This window comes from Drosophila willistoni, chromosome 3R, assembly GCF_018902025.1.
Source record: "Drosophila willistoni isolate 14030-0811.24 chromosome 3R, UCI_dwil_1.1, whole genome shotgun sequence".
NCBI lineage: Eukaryota > Metazoa > Arthropoda > Insecta > Diptera > Drosophilidae > Drosophila > Drosophila willistoni.
The window spans coordinates 25545342-25564664 of record NC_061086.1 but is presented as its reverse complement, the minus strand read 5'-3'; the positions used below and the strand labels follow the sequence as shown (position 1 = coordinate 25564664).

Sequence of the window (19323 nt, the reverse complement as noted above, 5' to 3'; positions counted from 1 at the left end):
CAACTCGGATAACGGATAGTGGGTAAAAGATATGGCAATATAGTGATCGTGGAATGAGAAACTTGTACATACATATAACTATTACTTCGGTTCGGATAAACCATAGCCACAATTAGATTTTGATTTAAAATATTTCTGTATTTCTCATAAGCAAGTCCCAAAGCAAAAAACAAAAACCTAAACCAAATCCTGCCTGCCTGTTGTGTGTGATCGTTTTTGTTTTCACTTATGTATGTATGCCCCAGCATTTTGGGGCATAATAGTTGTTGTTGTTTTTCGTTTTCTTGTTGTTGTTGGTGTTGTAATACGGTTATTATAAAGGCAGTTAAGGCTTTCATGTGGCAATATTTCAATAGGTTCTATTGCATTATTTTCGTTTTTTATTTTTGTTTTGGATATATAATGTTCCGTTGTTGTTGTGGTTGTTATCTCAATTACACACTAATATAAAGATGCAAAACATTCTTACACACGTTGCTTAGTATTTAGGCCATAGTTTGTTCAGATATTTTTGGGTAGAACCACTTTAATAATTTATTAGATGCATTTTCTTTCTTCAATTGCAAACGGTTTTGGGTTTCGTTTTTTCTTTTTTTTTTTGGTTTCTTTTTTTGTTTTCTTTATAATAACGATAACTTTTGTTTGATTTAGTTTATTTCTTTCTTCCTTTCTCCTTAATTATGCGTAATATGTATGTATGGTATATATATATATATTTATATACATATATATATATAACTCACAATTCACAGATACATTCAATTTGTTAGATGATCTCTATTTAGTTTCTCGATTTAATATTTGCTGATCTATTCATTCTAATGGGAACATGTGAATTGAATATGAACAAACATACACACATACACATAATACATAATATAATATAAGTATATATATATATATATATATATATATAAATTTTATATATTTTCTTACTATGATAGTGCGCCTAAGTGAGTGAGTGTTTTCCTTTTTCTTGTTTTTCATTTTGAGGAATCTATGAGGGTGATGGTGAGCGGGAAGGAGGGGAGGGGAGCAGTCAATTCGTTCATTCATTTATACATTTATTTCTGGATTTTGTATTTTATCATTTGTTTATTTTTATTTTTTTCTCTTTTTTAGTTGCCTATAAATATTTACAATGAAAACGTTTTTGCGATTGTTCAGCGAATCGATTGAAAATTTGTGCGCATTTTCCCAAAAGTATTCATCTACTAATTTAAAATGAGGAAAGGTTTTGAAAAAGTGAATATACCCTTGTCTTAGGATAACTGCCCCCTTAGATAGTTCGAGAATTATTCTAAATTTTGATAGTGGGAAAAACCTGAAATCGGGGTATATTAAGATAGACTGACAAACATCTAGAAGCAAATGCGAATTTCCAATTTTTGGGCGAACATAGGTTCGAAATAGAATACCATATTTGAGAAACTGATAAGAATGATTTACGAAATAGATGGAATAACAAGTTAGTAATCAGAATTGAGAACAATCTTCTCGTTAGCATGTGATAGTTGAGAATGAAATGGTTTAGATTAAATTATGACTATAAACCAAGCTGCTTTCTCCTCTCTCTATATATATAGACTAATACCACTTGAACGTTGTTTTTTTTTTCTCTCGGTTTTTCCATTTTTCTCTATCGTTAGCTTAATAAACATTTATACAATGTGTATTATCAATTTAGCATTTGCATTTTCCAATTACTACGCATGCTTAGAGACATTATTTCGCATACTTAAATACATTTATATTGATTATACTATAAATATATATAATTTTTTACGTTACTTTTATATGTATAAATTTCATTTCTCTCATCGCCAATTTTCATTGTGGTTTTTTTTTTGCTGTTTTACATTTTGTTTTATGTTTGGTTTTCATATTTTTGTAAGCTAGATTCATCTCCCCCTTGGCCCGTTTAGAAGCAACTTCCAACAATATACTAAAAAATTCTAGGCTTAGTTTTTCCATTTAATGTTCATTATCTTTTCGATTCGGTATTAAACTGAGCAGGAAACGTTTCTTCGTTTGTTGGAAAGAAGAGATGGGTCGTGAAAGTCGTGAAAGCGTGTACAACACTTAAAGCTAAGTAACAAAGTTTTTCCGCTTTATGTTTTATATAATATATATATATATATACTTTATACAATCGTTTGAGGGGTCTATCTTATCATCAGAGGGGCGGGGAAAATAGAAAAAAAAACCTTGCAGAAACTTGGACTAAGACACACCGTTCTAGATATGGGGGACGCGACTGCTCAATAACAAAACTGAAAACAAAAACAAGTGTTATGTATATAAAAATTAAGCGCAGTTTGTTTTTCTTATTCTTTCAACACTTTTACACATCTATAGTGAATATTTCGTGTGTGTGTCTGTGTGTGTTTGTGTGCGTGTGGGAGAGTGTGTAGGTGTGGTGTGTGCGGTGGAGAATGTGTTCTATGCTAGGATTAGTAATATTCACTTCTCTTGCTCTGGCTCAGCTCATTACCGTTATTAACCATTGATCATCGATCGAGTTTGTTTTAGTTATCGGCTCTTTTTTTTGTGTTTTCTATTTTTTCATTTGACTTGCTAACATTTTTTTCTTCTTTTTTTATTCAATTTGCTTTTTTCTTTTCTTGTTTTCTTTCTTTTAGCTTAAATTAATTAATAATATTTTTTCTTCTGTAATATATATTTATAATATGTATGTGTGTGTGTATGTGTGTGTGTGTAGGCTCGTGTATGTGTGAGTGTGTGGGTGTGTATACTGTAAGATACATTATTTATATAGAGTTCTTCGAAACAAAATTCCACGTCCAGAATTCTGTTAGTGTAACAGCACACAGCACACACACACACACACACACAAACACTTCTACATTTCTGCTGCCCATCTCATGTCTCCTCCAGATCCTGGTTATCTCGCATAACAGCTCCTTTTAGCGCCAGCTTGGTTGGTGTCTTGCCAAACGAGTATACATTTTAGTTTTACATATTTTAGATAGTGTTTGTTTTTGTTTTCCTTTGTTTTTAGCATATGTTTGTTTTTAGTATATTTTTGTTTTTCTCTTTTTGTTTTAAGATATATTTATGTATATTTATATATATATATATGTGTCTATATATATATAGCCAGCGGCGCAGCAGCGATTTCTTTTACGAATTATGTTCTCTCTCTGTGTTTTTTGATCCCTCCGCTTCTTGCCGTTTATTGTTTTTAGTATCGGACGCAATTTGCGTTTACTTAGTTCTCGGCCTTTTCCTGTTTGTTTTTTGCATTTGCTGTCGCAGGATTATTGTCGGCGCCGCTGCTGCTGCTATTCGACTGTTGCTGATGAGAGTTTATGGCGGCGGCGGCGGCTGTGCTGGAGGGCTGCAGTGACGATGATGACGAGGACGGTCCTCCTGTTGCCGCTGATGTGCCGCTGTTCGCTGTCGCAGCGCTACCGCCTGCGGCACGCCCGCTGGAACGATTGGATTCGAGTTCGTGCAGCTTCTTCCACAGCTCTTCACGATCACGTTCGCGTTTCTTTTCCCTATTTCGAAAAGAAAATCAATTTGAATTAATAAGATTCATAATTTTTTTGATTTTGAGGGAAATCTTCGACTTACTTTTGCCTCTCCGCCTTGTAGCTGGAAGTTAGCTCATCGAATAGCTTCGAATTCATTTCCATAAACGTCTTCAATACATTATAGACAAGCGCCACAATGGTTTGATTCCAATGCTCCTTGCTGATGCGATATAGGGCCGGGAACATAATGGGCATGATGACCGCATTGTTCTCCTCGATAAGCGACATGGCATATTCATTGTTCCAGAGATAAAGAGCACGTTCAGCCACCTATTTGATGATGCAATCGTTTGATGACGATATCGCTTCTAAATTCTATTTAGAAACTTACCTGGAAATGTGGACTCGATACGCATTTGGCAATCTGCCGGAACAGAGGTTCTTGGATTTTAACAAACTGTGGCGGATCGATTACGTCTAAGATCTCTTCGATTTCACCCAAGAACATAACTTCCTTTTGGGAGCAGGTTTTTGGCCAGAACTTCAGCAGGCCACGCACCACCGGCTCGGTGAGGAATGGATCCTTCTCCAGGAATTGTACAATGCAATAGGCCAGCTGAGCATGATATAGCGATAGGCATTTGACTTTGTGCAGCGGCAATAGAACCTTAACCAGAAACTGTTTATGCTCCGCTTTCAGTGGCAAGGCGAAACCATTGATGATGCTATCACAAAAAGAAGATTAGAAGGGTCTACCTAATACAAAATTTCATATGCTTACCTGCCAAGAATTTCCAGCAACTCTCCAACGCCATTAAAGTGCTCCGTTTCATAGATGAACCGCAAGAATATGTTATTGATCTGTTTTCGTATAAAAGCGCGTAAACCTAAAAATTTTCCATAGATGCGATGCAACACCGTCTTGAGAAAGTCGCGTTCACGTGGATCCTCCGAATCGAACAGTTCCAAAAGCTTGAAGGCAAAGAAAGCATGAGAGGAGGCGGCGAAAAGTTAAAAAAAGAGGACGCCATACCTGGAGTACAAACTTCTGATCAATCACACGCTTGCCAATGGTCGCTTGAAAATCCTGCGATTCGAGGAAACGCAAGAAAACTTCATAGACCAGTTGCAGATGCGGCCACGATGCCTCCAATGTGGGATCATCTTCTTCTGGATCGAAATCGGGATTCTCACTGGGTGGCAATGTGCGAAATAGGTTGCATGATATCTGTGAATAAAAAAAAATGGATATGCAAAATTTTAAATAAAGTACGAACATATTTATAGATTTTTACAAATGAATACTGAATGATAACTGATGAAAAGTTGTTTTGTTTGCTTTGAGGTAAAATCAGCTAGGCTGGCTTACCATGCGTATTATTTCAGGATACACCGGTTCCGTTAGGACACCACGACCATGTGTTATATAGGTGGATAGATCATTGAGCGCGGCACGTTTAATTTCCTTGCCCTTTAGGTCCGTAACTGGATCCATAAAGTCAAATGATACGCAACACTGACGTAATTTCCGTATGAAGAGCTCCTCCTGTTCAAGGCTGGAGCAATCGGCTAAACAAGAAAACAAGATTAATGGGTTTGATTAATTTACAATCTCAAAGTGGCCTCTATCTTACTCACCTTTCAGCGGCGGCAATTGCTGCAGCTCAACATCTTGGGAATTTCTGTAGCGCGAGGAACCTTGACTCTTTTTACTCTTCTTTTTGAGTGAACGTTTGGCGAACGGGTCGATTCGATCCACAAACGTGCCCGATGACATCTTTTCAGATTTGGGTTCGTTTGAATCGATGGCGGCGGTCTCCGTGGCTGTCTGTGTGGTATTCAGCTTGCCGGCTTTATTATTACGATTATGCGCAAATGAAAATTGTTGTTGTCTCTGTTGATCGCTGGCGGCCGCTGCGCCTGCGCCTCCTCCTTCGCCTCCCTCGCCCACGTCGCCCTCGTCGCCGTCTTCGTCGAAATCGCTGTTGGGGATTCCGACTTGCGCTGCTGCAGAAGGATGACGTTTGTTGCGTGTTCTGCGTAGCCAACCGAAAATTTTATGTGTTATGTTGGCGACTTTCGCAGTTGAATTTGGCGTTTTGTAATTATCGGCTAAACCCCTCGAGGCGAAGTCTAGCTTCCTTATGGCGGCGCCTTTCTCGACAGAAGGTCCTCCTCGTCGTAGAGTTCTTGCTGTTGTAGTTGTTGCTAACTGCTTATGTAATCTTCCCTTCTGTTGCTGCACCAACTGTTGTTGTTGTTGTGTAATATTAATGGCGGTATTAAAACGATATCGACTTATCTTGACATCTATTTATGCACAACGAGGAGGAGGAGAAAATGAATTGGTGAAATGATGATGATGTTTGCCTTTGACGGTTTTTTGTTCTTAAATTCGTTCACACTTGTATATACACTGCAATGCAAATATAGAGAAAACTTTACAATTTACATAATTATTATCGGTGGAGAAATCGAGCAACTCACCTGTGGCACCTGCACTTGATGACGATGTTGGTTTACAGGTGTTTCTTTTGTTTTTTTTTGGTAGCTGACTTTTGTTTCTGTATTCTGTTGATTTCATGGAGGGATTCCTGACATTTGCAATGCTGCTGATAATACTCTCTCTTTTTGTCTCTTCTCACGCTTAGCTTTAATGTTGTCTCTCTCTCTCTCTTTTTTTCTCTCAGAATGAATGGCACATCAATTGTTATTTTGTTATTGTTTCATTTGCTGCTCTTTCACCTTCTAGCCTGGGGTTTAGTTGGTTTCTTCTGTTATCTATTGGGTATTTGGCATCACATGGACGACACAAACGCGCAGCACTCTGCAAAAAATAACAAAAACAAAGCATATTGGTTATCAATAAAAATAAAACCTAAAAATTGACAAACCAATGGTAAACTGGTGATATTTGGTCTATATCTAATCACCTTTGTCTTTCATCAGTTTGTGTGTGGGTGTGTGTGTGTGTGCGTAGATAATGACTGTGAACAGATATATTTAGCTGAGTTGGCTAACAAGTGGAAAAGCGTACAATTAACAACAAACTCATCAACTAATTAAACTCAACTAAATGCAAATTTGTCAGTTTATGGAAAATGAAATAAAGTACAATTGCTTACTGGAATAAGCCAAGCCCATTACACTAAACAACAGAGATTTTGTTTCCAAACTATGATGGTTAAGGGTTTAAAGTGTGATATGCATACATGGTTAAAAGGTTTTGCATCAATTGTAGATTTAAAGCCCAATTGCAAAGTTTTTGACCTATGCAATAACTTTTTGTTTGCTTAACCTTCAATGGCAATTGACCTACTAAAAAGCACAAATGCAAGCTAAATTAAAATACTGAATCATGTTCAAATCGATCTCCAGCTCTCTCTAGATCAACTATCAAACAAGTCAAACCAAACTGAATGGATACATCGAACCACGCTGTTTATACATACATAGTTGGCAGATGGTGCTTGCCATGACATTTATTTTTGCCAATAAGAGGAGGATACAGCAAGAAATGAGGAAATTATATATAATATATTTACATGTTCCTTTAAATTAAATATACCTTAGCCTTGTTTAAATTAAGTTAACACCCGCGGAGGACGACTGGTCCCAGGTAAACGAACGGAAGTTGGCCGGAAATGAATCTAAATGAAGCGTAAGATAGAGAAGGGCGTTGATGGTACCGGTAGGGGAGGCGTGGTGGGCAATAAAAGCGAAATGCATCCTGTTGGCAGAAGGCAAATTCAATTCCATGCCACTCACCAACACACACATACACATACCACCTGCATGCAGACACACATAGACACAGACGTACTCGTATCTAACATGGAGGAGGAAAATTGTAGAAAATTTTCACTATAGGACATAACGGAACTTGTTGGGTTATTCAGTTAGACATGGACGACACAGAGAGAAATTGCAAGTCCAAGCGGGCTAAAAAACATGTTAAACATGTCACACACACACACACACACACAAAACATCCAGAAGAAGAGGGAGAGAGAGTGTGAGTGGTTTGGGAAGTGGAACCAAACTCCCACATATACATGTGTGCCAGTTGGTTCCAACCAACAGACCGACCACAAGGCGTATGAGTGACAAACAGGTAAATGTGATCGACTAAGCCAGCTGTTGCGGCTGCTGCTTTTTGTTGGCAGAAACGCTAGAGATGCGTGGGCGTTGCTTTAATATATATATATATCTCTTTCCCTCTCATTACTCTCTGCGTGTGTGTGTGTAACCGGAACTCTGTGTAAAACTGGCAAAAAGTTGTCTCTCTTTGTGTGCAAGCATTTTGCATTTTTAGTAAAAGTTAATCAACTTTTTTGCTTTTTGCTGTTGGCCAAATTCAATTAAACGCTTTTTACTTAACAGAAGCATGGAGAAACGAGGGAAGGAAAGAAGGGAGGGGCTAGGCTAGGCCCATTTATTATGCTATTTTATATTATATACTCAGCTATATATATTTGTGGAAGAAACGAAAATGTTTGCCGTGCCCAAAAGTCCCAAGACAAATGACCGACAACCACAGCAATAACAACAATAACAACAACAACAACAATAATAATGGTCAGTAGACCATTAGAGTCGACAAACACACAGACACACACACACACTCATATGACCTTATGACTTTATACAACAATATAACACATACGCCATGTAGCACATAATATATGTACGCTCTCGCTCTCGCTCTCTCTCATTCTCTGACATTAGCCACCAAAAATAATGAGACAACTTTGCATTGTTGACCTCCCCCCTCCGCCCCCAACAACCACCCACTTACCGCTCTCACAAGTTAAAGGAAAATTTATGGCGCGTGTCTATTGATTTTTTTTAGTTCCTTTCCAACCATAATCGATATTACCTACGCTGAGTATAAATATTGCAAACAGATGACGATGATGATGATGATGATACCTTCTGTGTCCATTTCTCTTTGACCCAATCTACGTAAATCCTCCCCCCTATCTAACCTGCTGCTGACAGTCGCCGCCGTACGACGTATTCTACGCTTTTTCAATTTGTTTGTTTTGACTTTCTAGTTGTCCGCACCTATTTTTGTTGAGGCATTGCTGTTCGTATTTGATTTGTTGATAACCTCCCACTACTCCCCCTCCCCCTCCCATCGCCATTTAAAGTGGCTATTATAACATCAACAGTATAACAATTTTCACCTACGTAATATAGTGCTTAGAATTTCAAATGTTTGCCAAGTACTTTGACGAAAGTACAATAAGCAATAGCAAAACAAAACAAAGATGATATAATTAAACGACTTGGATAAGATTTATTTCAAAGGGCTGAAACGTTTAATCTCTAGTTAGTGTTTCTTATTGATATTGCAATTAGCGTAAAGTATGAGAGGTGCAAATGCCTTCTCCGCTTCTGTTTGATGTTTTCCCGTTGTCGTTTTAGGCCCATCAACTTGGTTCGTTCTTTGTTTTCCGATTCTGCCAGTTGACCAGCATTTCAGTTCTGGTCAGGTCAATATGTGTGTCGTATGTCCTGCTCCTCTTATGTGTCGAATCACGTCGTAGATTCCACAGTGAGCATTCATTTTGCCGTTTCGTTGTTACTCACTTTGTGTCCTTGAAATGGGTTTTTCGTCCCTGTTGTTGATTTAGCAAAGGGCATGTGTTCCTCTTCCCCCATCTCCCCTGCCACCTCAACGGGAATGGAAATGTAAGTCCCCACCTTCATATACGCCTTATTTCATTTGCCTCATGGTTTCGTTTCTTCTTTCGGTGAGTGGCGCGTCGCCCGTCCAGGGTAAATATTTAATAAATATTTCTGTTTTTCTTTTTTACTTCTGTTTGATTTGGCTGAGTTTTTTTTTTTTGTTGTTATTATTATTGTTGTTGTTTCTGTTGGTTGGCAATTGAGAATCACCGTTTTGTTATTTCAATTGCTTATCAAATGTGCATGCACACACAGATACACACACACTCATACACACATTAGGTAGATACATTCTATTGATTGCCAGTGACAAATTCATTTTTTTTCCTTTTGCACTCTCTGACCTTGCTATTTGCTGGTTGGTCACAAGTGTGAAATCATATTTGTTGTTAATTATTCCAATAGCTATTCCTTCGTCTTTCATTTCCCATATCGCTGGAGCAAGAGGTGGTGCAAAGGGAAATTGCGCACTACTTTCTAGTAAATTTTTCTTCACCCTTCCTCCATCCTTTCAGGTCGTCGTTCGCCTATCTCTCCTGTGAGTACTCGAAACTTGTCTGAGGAATTCAAATTGAGGTTTCGGGTAGGAAGGAAGGACGCTTTAGTTGAAAAACTACGCAGTAAGAAACGGTTTTTCCCCCATGAATATGTTTCAGCGTCAGTCAGATGCATGTGGCATATGGCAAGAGATGGAAAGAGTTCAAGGGGAATCAAGAGAGAGAGAGAGAGAGCGAGAGAGATGTTGTCTGTCCTGGCTACATCGCAAGTATCTTCTCATCGCTTCGCATTCATCCAAGCATGACAGTGAAAACACGCACCGAGGAAAATGTGAAAATTTTCACAAAAAATGCATTCCAATTTCTCAAGATGTTGCGTGTGCGTTAAAGATTTTTCTGTTCTTTTTTGTTCCATACTTTTTCGATATTCGGAATTATTGATAAATATATGTATTAGCATTTCTCATGAGTGAGTGTGGGAGGGAGGATGCATGGGGGCGTGCCACATACATACACATATTCGTGTGGATGATTATCCTCAAATTTCATTGCGCATTTGCCAAACGAAAAACAATTAGATGCCTGACAGCAGCTGCTCGCCAGCTTCTATTCTCAAGACCTTGACCCCCCCTATCATCCGATCATCTTCGAATGGTATGGAGACGTGGAAGAAATGATTGGACCTTCAACCAGAGACTATAACTCGCTCTGCGTTCAGAATCGGCATCGGATATCAATCAAATCAAAATTGCAAATGCATGTTTACTCATAAACTTCACAAGGTGTTGGGTTGAAGAGAGGGGACGGGGGCGGGGATAGGAGGGGACAAAATGCAAATGGGGGCACACATCTCGGTTCGATCCATGCATATGTAAAATGCACTGTTAAATTTGCATAAGGGGGGGAGCAGCGCAACACCATGAAAAGGGAAATGGAACAATAAGTTCTACCGCCCATCCGCCCACTCATACATCATAAGGAAAAGCGAAACACACCAAGATGAAGAAGAAGCGAAAGTTTACACAATGTAAAGAGCACTCTGGAGCTGTGGGAGGGATGAAGGACTGGAGGAGCTCTGCGTGCTCGCCCTCAAAGCAGTTGCCAACAACAAAAACAACAAAAAAGTTGTGTAAATGTCATGAGTGAAAGTGGTGAAGAGGAAACGAGGAGGAGATTGTGAGGGGCTAGTGTTTTTTTTTTTTTTTGGTTATAATTTTCCGCACTCGGTGCATTTTTTATTTGGGGTTTTTGTTTTTTGTGTTGCCTTCACAACCCTCAAAAATACGCAGTTTCACAAATTTTGACAGAAATTTTCATGGGAATTGGGTCAGTTTTTTTGACCCCTGAACAATTATTTGCCCTCTTCTGTTTTGCTTTCCTTTAACTCAATAAAGATATGAACTAGGCAAGTCACGGATAGACTCCACTCCCGTACCTTTAAATTTAAACAGAGCGTAAGGACATTAAACGGACACACATCACGCTCCGCGGCAACAGCAACATTTGAAATCTTTGCAGCAGTTGGCAAATAAAGGACCAAACTATCGATTCCTTTGACTCTTTGCGAGTGCAAACACGAGATACGCAATGCAAAGGGTATTGAGTGAAGGGAACAAAAACTGAATAGAGAGGGACAGAGAGAGTGAGCGAGAGAAGGGAATTTTCATCTCAACTAACCTATTGCACTTTATTAATTCCAATTGGCAAATAGATTCCATTCATTGATATATTGACGCAGCTTTCCAGAGTTTCCTTTGAACTAATTTCAATTATAGGAGGCGCCTCCCACTCCACGCCACTCCAACACCATCATCACCTCAGGAATGCCATAACACAAGTTGGAAATGGAAGTAGCTCACGCAATGCGACACACAGTGGGACAATGCCACATGGACTAACGGCATTTTGTGGCACAAAAATAGACACACACACACACACACATACAGGGCACACACAACATGCAGAAGAATGACTTCTATTTTTGGTTAAAACACGTTCGTCAGCAATGACGAAAGAGAAATGCGAAGAGGGTTGACAGGATGACATATATACGTAGATAGGACCTTCGTCCTGCCCACACACACACACACACACACACACACACACACACACACACACACACACACACACACACACACACACACACACACACACACACACACACACACACACACACATTTAACTCAACATAAAGTGCAATTATAATTGAGAAGAAAGAGAAAGAAATGCAATCAGGAATCAGATTATGGCTAGTAAAAGGTGCTAAAGAAAAACTTTCTTTGGCCCCGCAGCACCAGCCAACAAAAATTTCGCATTCAAAGAAACAAGGACAAAAATCGATTCCTGGTAAACAATGTGCACCAAAAATTCATTGGAAACTTATGAATTTGTTTTGTATGGAACTACAACTAGCGTTTAGGGGGATCATCTGATGGTTTACTTAACCTCTCCCAAGCGCCTATTCAAATGAATCCTATTATCATTTGCAGAAGAGAAAGTCATGAATTAGTTGACCAAAGTACACATGCAACACTAACTAATTACATCAGCTGCTTGCTTGTCGGGGGAGAAGACAAAAACAACAAATAGTCTTTCTTTCTGTACACACATGTTTCATGTGTTTTTCTTTTCTTTTCTTGTCTTGTCTTTTGCAATATTAAATAAGACCTCTGCCTAACAAGTAATATGACACATGACGAAATCGTAAAACCCAAATGACAACCAAACATAACGAAAGATAAAGCTAAAGGCACACAAAGACTAAGACAAAAGGGGAAAGTCAACAAAGCGCACCACAATTTCTTCAATTTAATTAAACAATTAAAACCAAAGTAAAATGGAAGCTCAGAAAATGCAAAAAGTACTTGTTGTCGTTTGAGTCTTTAATAATCTTTTAAAATTTTCTTTATTTTCCATGTTTCCAGGACATTAGAGAGAAAAACGAAAATGGCTGTGGTAAATGGAGCACAATGTGACCACAAATGGGGGAAGCACGTGCACTTTTACGACCTCATTGACCCATTTACATATTGCCTCCATTAGAGGGCGTCAAGAGGACACAAACAAGGATGGATTGCAATTGCAAACAACAATTGAACAATTGAATCACTAGACGACAGAAGAGAGCACAATTCAATGAGAACTTTATTAGAAAGCCACGAAAGAGCATCGAAGCAAGGTGCAACAGGCTTAAAGCGAAGCTAAAAGACATGTTTTTTAAGGATTTCAGTCTGTACACAGTCCAAAACTCGTTATTAAATTGCAATATTCGAGAATACAAAACAAACAAAACCGAATGAATAAATTTATCTATCTTTGTCAGCATTTGTATTCGTTTAATTACCATGAAAAATGAATGAATATAATGTCGATTTGAAAACATTCATCTAGCTCTCTAGCATGCTAGAATTCGAACTGAAAATTTGTATTCATAGCCTCAAAATTATATAACTTGGACGAAAATCGCCCTACATTTTTGTCATAAGATTTGCATAACTCGAAATGGAATAATTTAAATGGCATTTAAATTTAGTCAAAAAGAAAGAACAAAGAATAGCAATAAATAATATCACAAGACATTTCTATGGACAGTTTACCTTTCATTTCTATGCCAAGAATTATTGCAAAAAGAAAAACATAAAAAATAATAATGGAAATTTTACATAAAAAAGGAGGGAAAGTCTAACTGGGCCCTTTCTCTGCCGCGCGTTCCCCTCCTCTATACCCACTCTATTAGTTTTTTAATTAAGTGATTTCTAACAGGTGATAAGCTATGTGTGGTGGTAGTGGGCGTGGCAATCAAAAGGCAAAGAAATTGTCGCATAAACAGAAGGTGGAATTTATCTATCTTGCACGATAAGATAAGTCTCTCACCTTACAGCAGTTCGTATGCATATAAAGAGATTGTAGCCTTATATAGATATACATACATACATATATGAATGTACCTGTATGTGTAGATACATCTTCAGGGTCATTAGTTGGTTTTTTGACTTGAATTATTAATTGCTCGATGCGATTTTATTTAATTACTGTCACCTGTCTTTTGGGCTGGTTAAAAACTGATTTATTGATTATATATACACAGAGAGAGAGGGAGAGAGAGACAGAGAGAGCTGCACCACAGACTATTCGAAAAGATTCATTCTAGATCTCTCATATTTTGTCGTCTGTTCAGTGCTCTATGACCCTATTTAATGGCATTTGAGTCATCCATTTAATTCGATTGGAATTCAAGGTCATGTGCTTATTTCATTCATCAGAAATATTCAGACATCAGCAGCAGCAGCAGAAAGAATAATTTTCGTTTCTATTAATATAAAGGCAAAACACACATAATTTTAATTTAAGAAATTCTTCCTTTATATACACAGAGCAAACCAACTGCTGCACTTGAATATGGAATATGGCCAAAACGGAAATTAATTTCCACTACTCCCACACTTTTACTTTTCCTCGCTTATTCTCTTTCTTCAATCTCTTTTCTCTCTCTCACATACTCTCTTATTCAATTATCGACTCTCTCTCTCTCTCTCTTTCTCTGTCTCCCTCACTCTCTTTCTCGCTCGACATGGGTCGTAAAAATATCAGCAACAACATTTTTCTTTACCATACACAAAAATTTTGCAGCCTCCTCGCGAATCTAAAATTAAATTGTAAGAAACGTCATCAATTGAATCCACCCCCTCCTCCCCTTTGGTGGGTCAACAACAACAAGAAATACCCTGTAATTAATTGCATACTTAAATCAATTCCACCTGTGATTCCTCTCAAAAGTCTTCAACGTTTTCAATATAATCCTCATTAATTTAGGGTATATATAGGATAGACAATCAAAATCCAAATTGTTCTACTTTTTTATTATTTTACAGAATAAATTCAGATTGATTCGGAAACTGGAACTCATCATCATCATCCAATAGTAACGACAAATATTTGACCTACGCTTGCCCTGTGATAAGTTCATGCAAAACTAAAGGAAGAATCGCTTAAGAACAGACAGAATAAATAAATAAAACTAAAACTACGATTGGAATTATCTAAAATCAAAAAGACAAGTTTTATGTATGTAAAGGAAATGAACAGTTTATGTAAATGTTTATTTATGCGTGGTTTATTATGCGTGGAAATTAGGGAAACACTGAAAGATACAACAAACATAATGACAGCCATACAACACACATAACATAACGGTCGACGAGCAGAGACAGAGAAAGGCAACGAGATGTAGAGCAAAAGCGAGGTCAGCTATGTCGAAACAGACATCAACAAAATGCAGCTCCACATACACGTGTGTGTGTGTGTGTGCTAGTGAGATGGTCATTAAGAGGTTATGCCCGTCAACAGAGCGAAAATCAGCCAAGAAGAGACCACAGAGAGAGAAAGAGAGAACTGTCAAATTGACTTTTAGCACGCTCTTTAACTACTGCAACCAGCCACAACCTCAACCTCAAGAATACACCATTCCAGCCAAGTTAAATGCACAACACAGCACAGCACAGCAGAGAAAAAGGAAAAGAAGTGCGTTTTGCCGGCTGCCAGAGGCGAAAGGTGAACAGACGCAAAGCAGGTCGCTTATTAAGAAGGCTTTAAAAACAAAAGCCAAGAAGAAAAAAAATAAAAAACAGTTTTAAACTATGTGGTTAGGATTTATTTCCATTCTAAAACCCTATTTAAGGTGAGTTGCTCCAAGTAAGTTATTTCAAATATGAGAATGCCAAACAAAGTATATTATAAAGGAACAGGTTCGTTCTAATTGATTGAGTGATTCTGTATGTATATGCGGCTGACGTGAAAATAACCTGCTCAATACATTAACAACAAAGTACCAAGTCTCAATTCCAATTGAAGAATTTGAGAAATCGAACCTACAAAATTAACACAAATGTGTCAAAAAGAAACTCACACACACACACACACAAATGCTTTGTATTTCATTGTCTTCTTTTGACAGCTGGTGACAAGGTCTCTCGACTCCCACTTTTTGTTGTAATGGCAAATGTGTGTGATTTTTCTTAACCCTCCTATAATGATAACAATTTCAATTTTGACAAACTAAATTTAATCATAATTTATACGAGCACAGAGCTTAATAATAGTAATAACTTATATCACGACAAGTCCCAGCCTAGTGCTTCTCACTGATGCTGATCGTCGTCGTCAACGTCGTCGGAGGTTGTCACATTGAACGTGACTTTTGTTGTTTTGTTATTGCTTTTTTCCTTTTTTTTTTTGTTTTTTTTTGTTTTGCGCAATCAGTTTTTTGGGAAATCAACAATACCTTAAAAAATAATTATTATAATAAAAAACCAAACCGACAAAACAAACGCCTTAAAAAATATTAGCACAACTTTTGTTTCTTTTCCAGTTGAATTGCTACCTCACTCTCTTTCTCTTTCCCTCTCTCTCTCTGTCTGTCTGTGTCTCTCACATAACGTGAAATCAAGTTTTGGGTAATTCGTTACTATTATTAACAATTACGTATAGCTTATTTTTTTTTTTGTATTCCTCAAAAGCGACTGTACTACATTTTAATATTTGATTTAAGGGTCATTCTAATTTCAATTTAATTTAATGTACGAACAAATAATTTGAAATAATATCAAATTGGAATATTTCACTAAAATGGTCAAATTGAATCTGATTGGAATTCTCTGTGGGCAACTTCCGTTTCATACCTTGTTCTTGTTGTTGTTGGTGTCGGCCAAATGTATGTGTGGTAAGAAGAAGTGGAAAACAGTTGTTGTTGTTTTTTGTTGTAATCAATATTGATTGTTGTTGTTGTTTTTGTTGCTGCTGCTTATATTCTGTGAATAACATTTGACATAATTGAATTAAACCAGTTTGCACTTTTTTTGTATTTTTTTTTTATTTATTTATGTGTATTTGTTTTCTTTTTTCGTTTTTTTTCTCTTATTTTTTCTGTAATGGGGGCCAAAGGGGCCAACACATGTAAATACGCAAGCGACGACAGACGTTGACAGCGACTGCGACAGCGACAGAGACCAGCAACGTGGGCAGCGGGTGGGCGAAAGAGCGTGAGGGGCGAATAGAGAGAGGGAATGGAAGAGATCTTGTTTAAAGGCGAATGTCGACGAAAAGCAAAACACACAAAACACACTAGCAGCAGCCACCCGTGTCTGTGTCACAGTATACATATATGCATTTGTATTTGTTTGTGTGTGTGTGTGTGTGTATGCTAACAATGTAGGTGAAATATAAGAAGAATCTAATAGGGAATGCCAATGGGAATGACGTGAGTGAGTAAGAGAGACCACAAATAGAGAGAAAGAAGAAAGTGAGGTGAAGTGAGAGAGCTGTTGATCACCTTAAACCAAAGGGAGACAATTTTTGAGACATTTGATTTTTTTTTTTTTTAATTTTGCACAAACGAAACGATTAGATAACTTTATTTTAAAACATAATTCTTAATACTCTCTCAGCACACGCACACACACACACATACACACAAATAAACATACGCAGATAGACACACTTAACATACATAAATATGTATATCACACACACAAACACACACACACAAATGAAAGAGTCTCTTCTGCGGGCCACAAAATCGATATTCTAAAAATAATATAAGTAAAAAAAATGAAGAAAAAACAGAAAATAAAATATAAAAACCCAAACGAATTTCAATTGTAGCTGCCGCCTGTCTTGGGCCCTCTTTCCCCCCTCTCTGACTCTCTCACACACACTTACACTCTGCTGCTGCTCCGCGAGACTAAACGTTTAATTGTATTTGTGCTTAAATTTACATATTTATTTCTCGTTGCATTTACTGCGCACTTTTTCAACAATTTTGCATTTAGCAAATCAATTTTTGCGTTAATTTTTTATGTTTTTCTTTTTTTTCGATTCCTTTTCGATTTTGTGATAAAACAGATTGCGTTCTATATTTCAAGAATGTTTGTTTGTGTATGTGTACAAAAGATTTCTTTATATCTTTTTGCACCCAACCGACGGCGACAGCGGCGTACGGCAACTAAATGGAATCGTCGTCATCATCGTCGTCGTCGTCGTCGTTGTTGCTGCTGCTGCTGCCACAAAGAAAGCCGATTTTTTTTTCGGTTAGCGCTCTCCACGCTCCCTAGAAGTGAATGTGTGCGTGTGTATTGGTGTGGGCCCCAAACGAGCAGAACAGCAAAGTAAAAGCCAAAGCGAAGCGGCTGCCTTTTTTACTAAAATATGGTCACACTGGCCAAGTTTTGTAGGCGACAGGTGGAGAGAGCGAGAGAGTCACACAGTTTGAGAAGAATTGTGGCCAGCTGCAATTGTTGTTATTGTACGTACACATATAGTAAAAGTGGCAAAAAAAAAAAGAAAAAAGCGAAGAAGGTGTAGTAGAGATAATACGAATGTTGGGGTTGTTGCTTTTGTGAATCACTAGACACACACACACACACACACACACACGGCCATAGACGCCAACTGAGCAAGCCTCCCCTTGCCGCTGTGTGTGTGTGTGTGAGCAGGCCCCAAAAAAGTGAGTGTGGTGAGTTTTTGGGTCTTTTTGAGAAATTATTTTATATACAAAATGAACAATTACATATGTACATAAATAGATACAAGCGAAACATCATACATATATGTATATATTCGTGGGTATATGTATGTGTGTGTTTGTTCAGTTAATTACTCGGATGATAACAGGACTCATAAAAATTAATAGCTCATAAAATGAGTCAAGATGAGAGATTTTTGTTCTTTTTTTTTAAGGGGGTGCCTGTGTGTTTGTTTAAGCATTGCATCAGAGTGGGGCAGAGATTGTTAATTCGAAATTATGTTTATTAACAGCCGGTACTTTGCGGCTATTGGCGCAAGAGTTTACAAAAAAAAAAAGGATTTGTAATTGAACTTTGTTAACATTCACACACAGAACTTGCACTCACCACAAGAAATGATTTGTTTAATTTTTTTGCTCTCCCAGGCTGTGCGCGTACTCTCTCTCTCCCTTTGCTTTCTTGTTCTCTAATTTTTGGTTTCACTCTCTCTCTCTCTCTCTCTCTCTATCTTTCTCTCTTTTGCTCTTTCTTGAGTTGCAGAATTTTTAGAATTTGAACAATTTGGAGAATTTGTATTGGTTTTGTTTTTGAGGGGGGTTTTTTATTTTTTGGTTGGTGCAATTATTTTATTTTTGTTAAAAAACTTTGCACTTATTTTACAATTTTTTTTTAAAAATTCAAGCGAGAAAATTCACACCTTTATTTCGATTTTATTAGGAGGCAGCAGCGCAGCTGCCATGCAAAACGCGCCGCACGTACATACGACATACACACACACTCATACAAAAAAGCGGCGACAACGACATTCGCATTTCTTTACACCACACACGCACACAAACACACACACACAGCCTTTTTCGCCTGCAGAAAGATTTTTCACTTGTGATTTTTGTTGACAATGATCAGGACACTTGAGCGAATTTCAGTTGCAGCGCATGCTGTTAACCTTTATTGATCCTTTGCGTTTAGTTAATCCAGTCGGTATTGCTATTTTATGCGAATAATTCAATATTTTCGAAGCGGCAACTAGACTTTTTCACACAGAGAGATTTTTTTAAGATGGCGTATCACATTTAAGTGTTGCCAGATGTCGGTGTTTTCATTGTGGCTAGC

The 19323-nt window shown here is 37.7% G+C and overlaps 1 protein-coding gene across 2 annotated transcripts; it reads right to left on the bottom strand.

Annotated features, from left to right (window-relative positions):
- Positions 1-3070: 3070 nt before the first annotated feature.
- On the bottom strand, positions 3071-19297 carry LOC6647063 (serine/threonine-protein phosphatase 2A 56 kDa regulatory subunit epsilon isoform). Of its 2 annotated transcripts, none has more exons than XM_047013680.1 (9): positions 19157-19297; positions 5988-6327; positions 5139-5916; positions 4870-5069; positions 4534-4728; positions 4282-4472; positions 3892-4225; positions 3601-3830; positions 3071-3524 (listed from the first exon to the last, which is right to left on the bottom strand). In XM_047013680.1, the coding sequence occupies exons 3-9, from the start codon at positions 5275-5277 to the stop codon at positions 3233-3235; spliced, it is 1581 nt and encodes a 526-aa protein (XP_046869636.1). In that variant the 5' UTR covers positions 5278-5916; positions 5988-6327; positions 19157-19297; the 3' UTR covers positions 3071-3232. The 2 variants fall into 2 exon arrangements, with proteins under 2 accessions (XP_046869636.1, XP_002069880.1); XM_002069844.4 differs by lacking the exon at positions 19157-19297 and adding an exon at positions 16369-16454.
- Between the last annotated feature and the right edge of the window lie 26 nt (positions 19298-19323).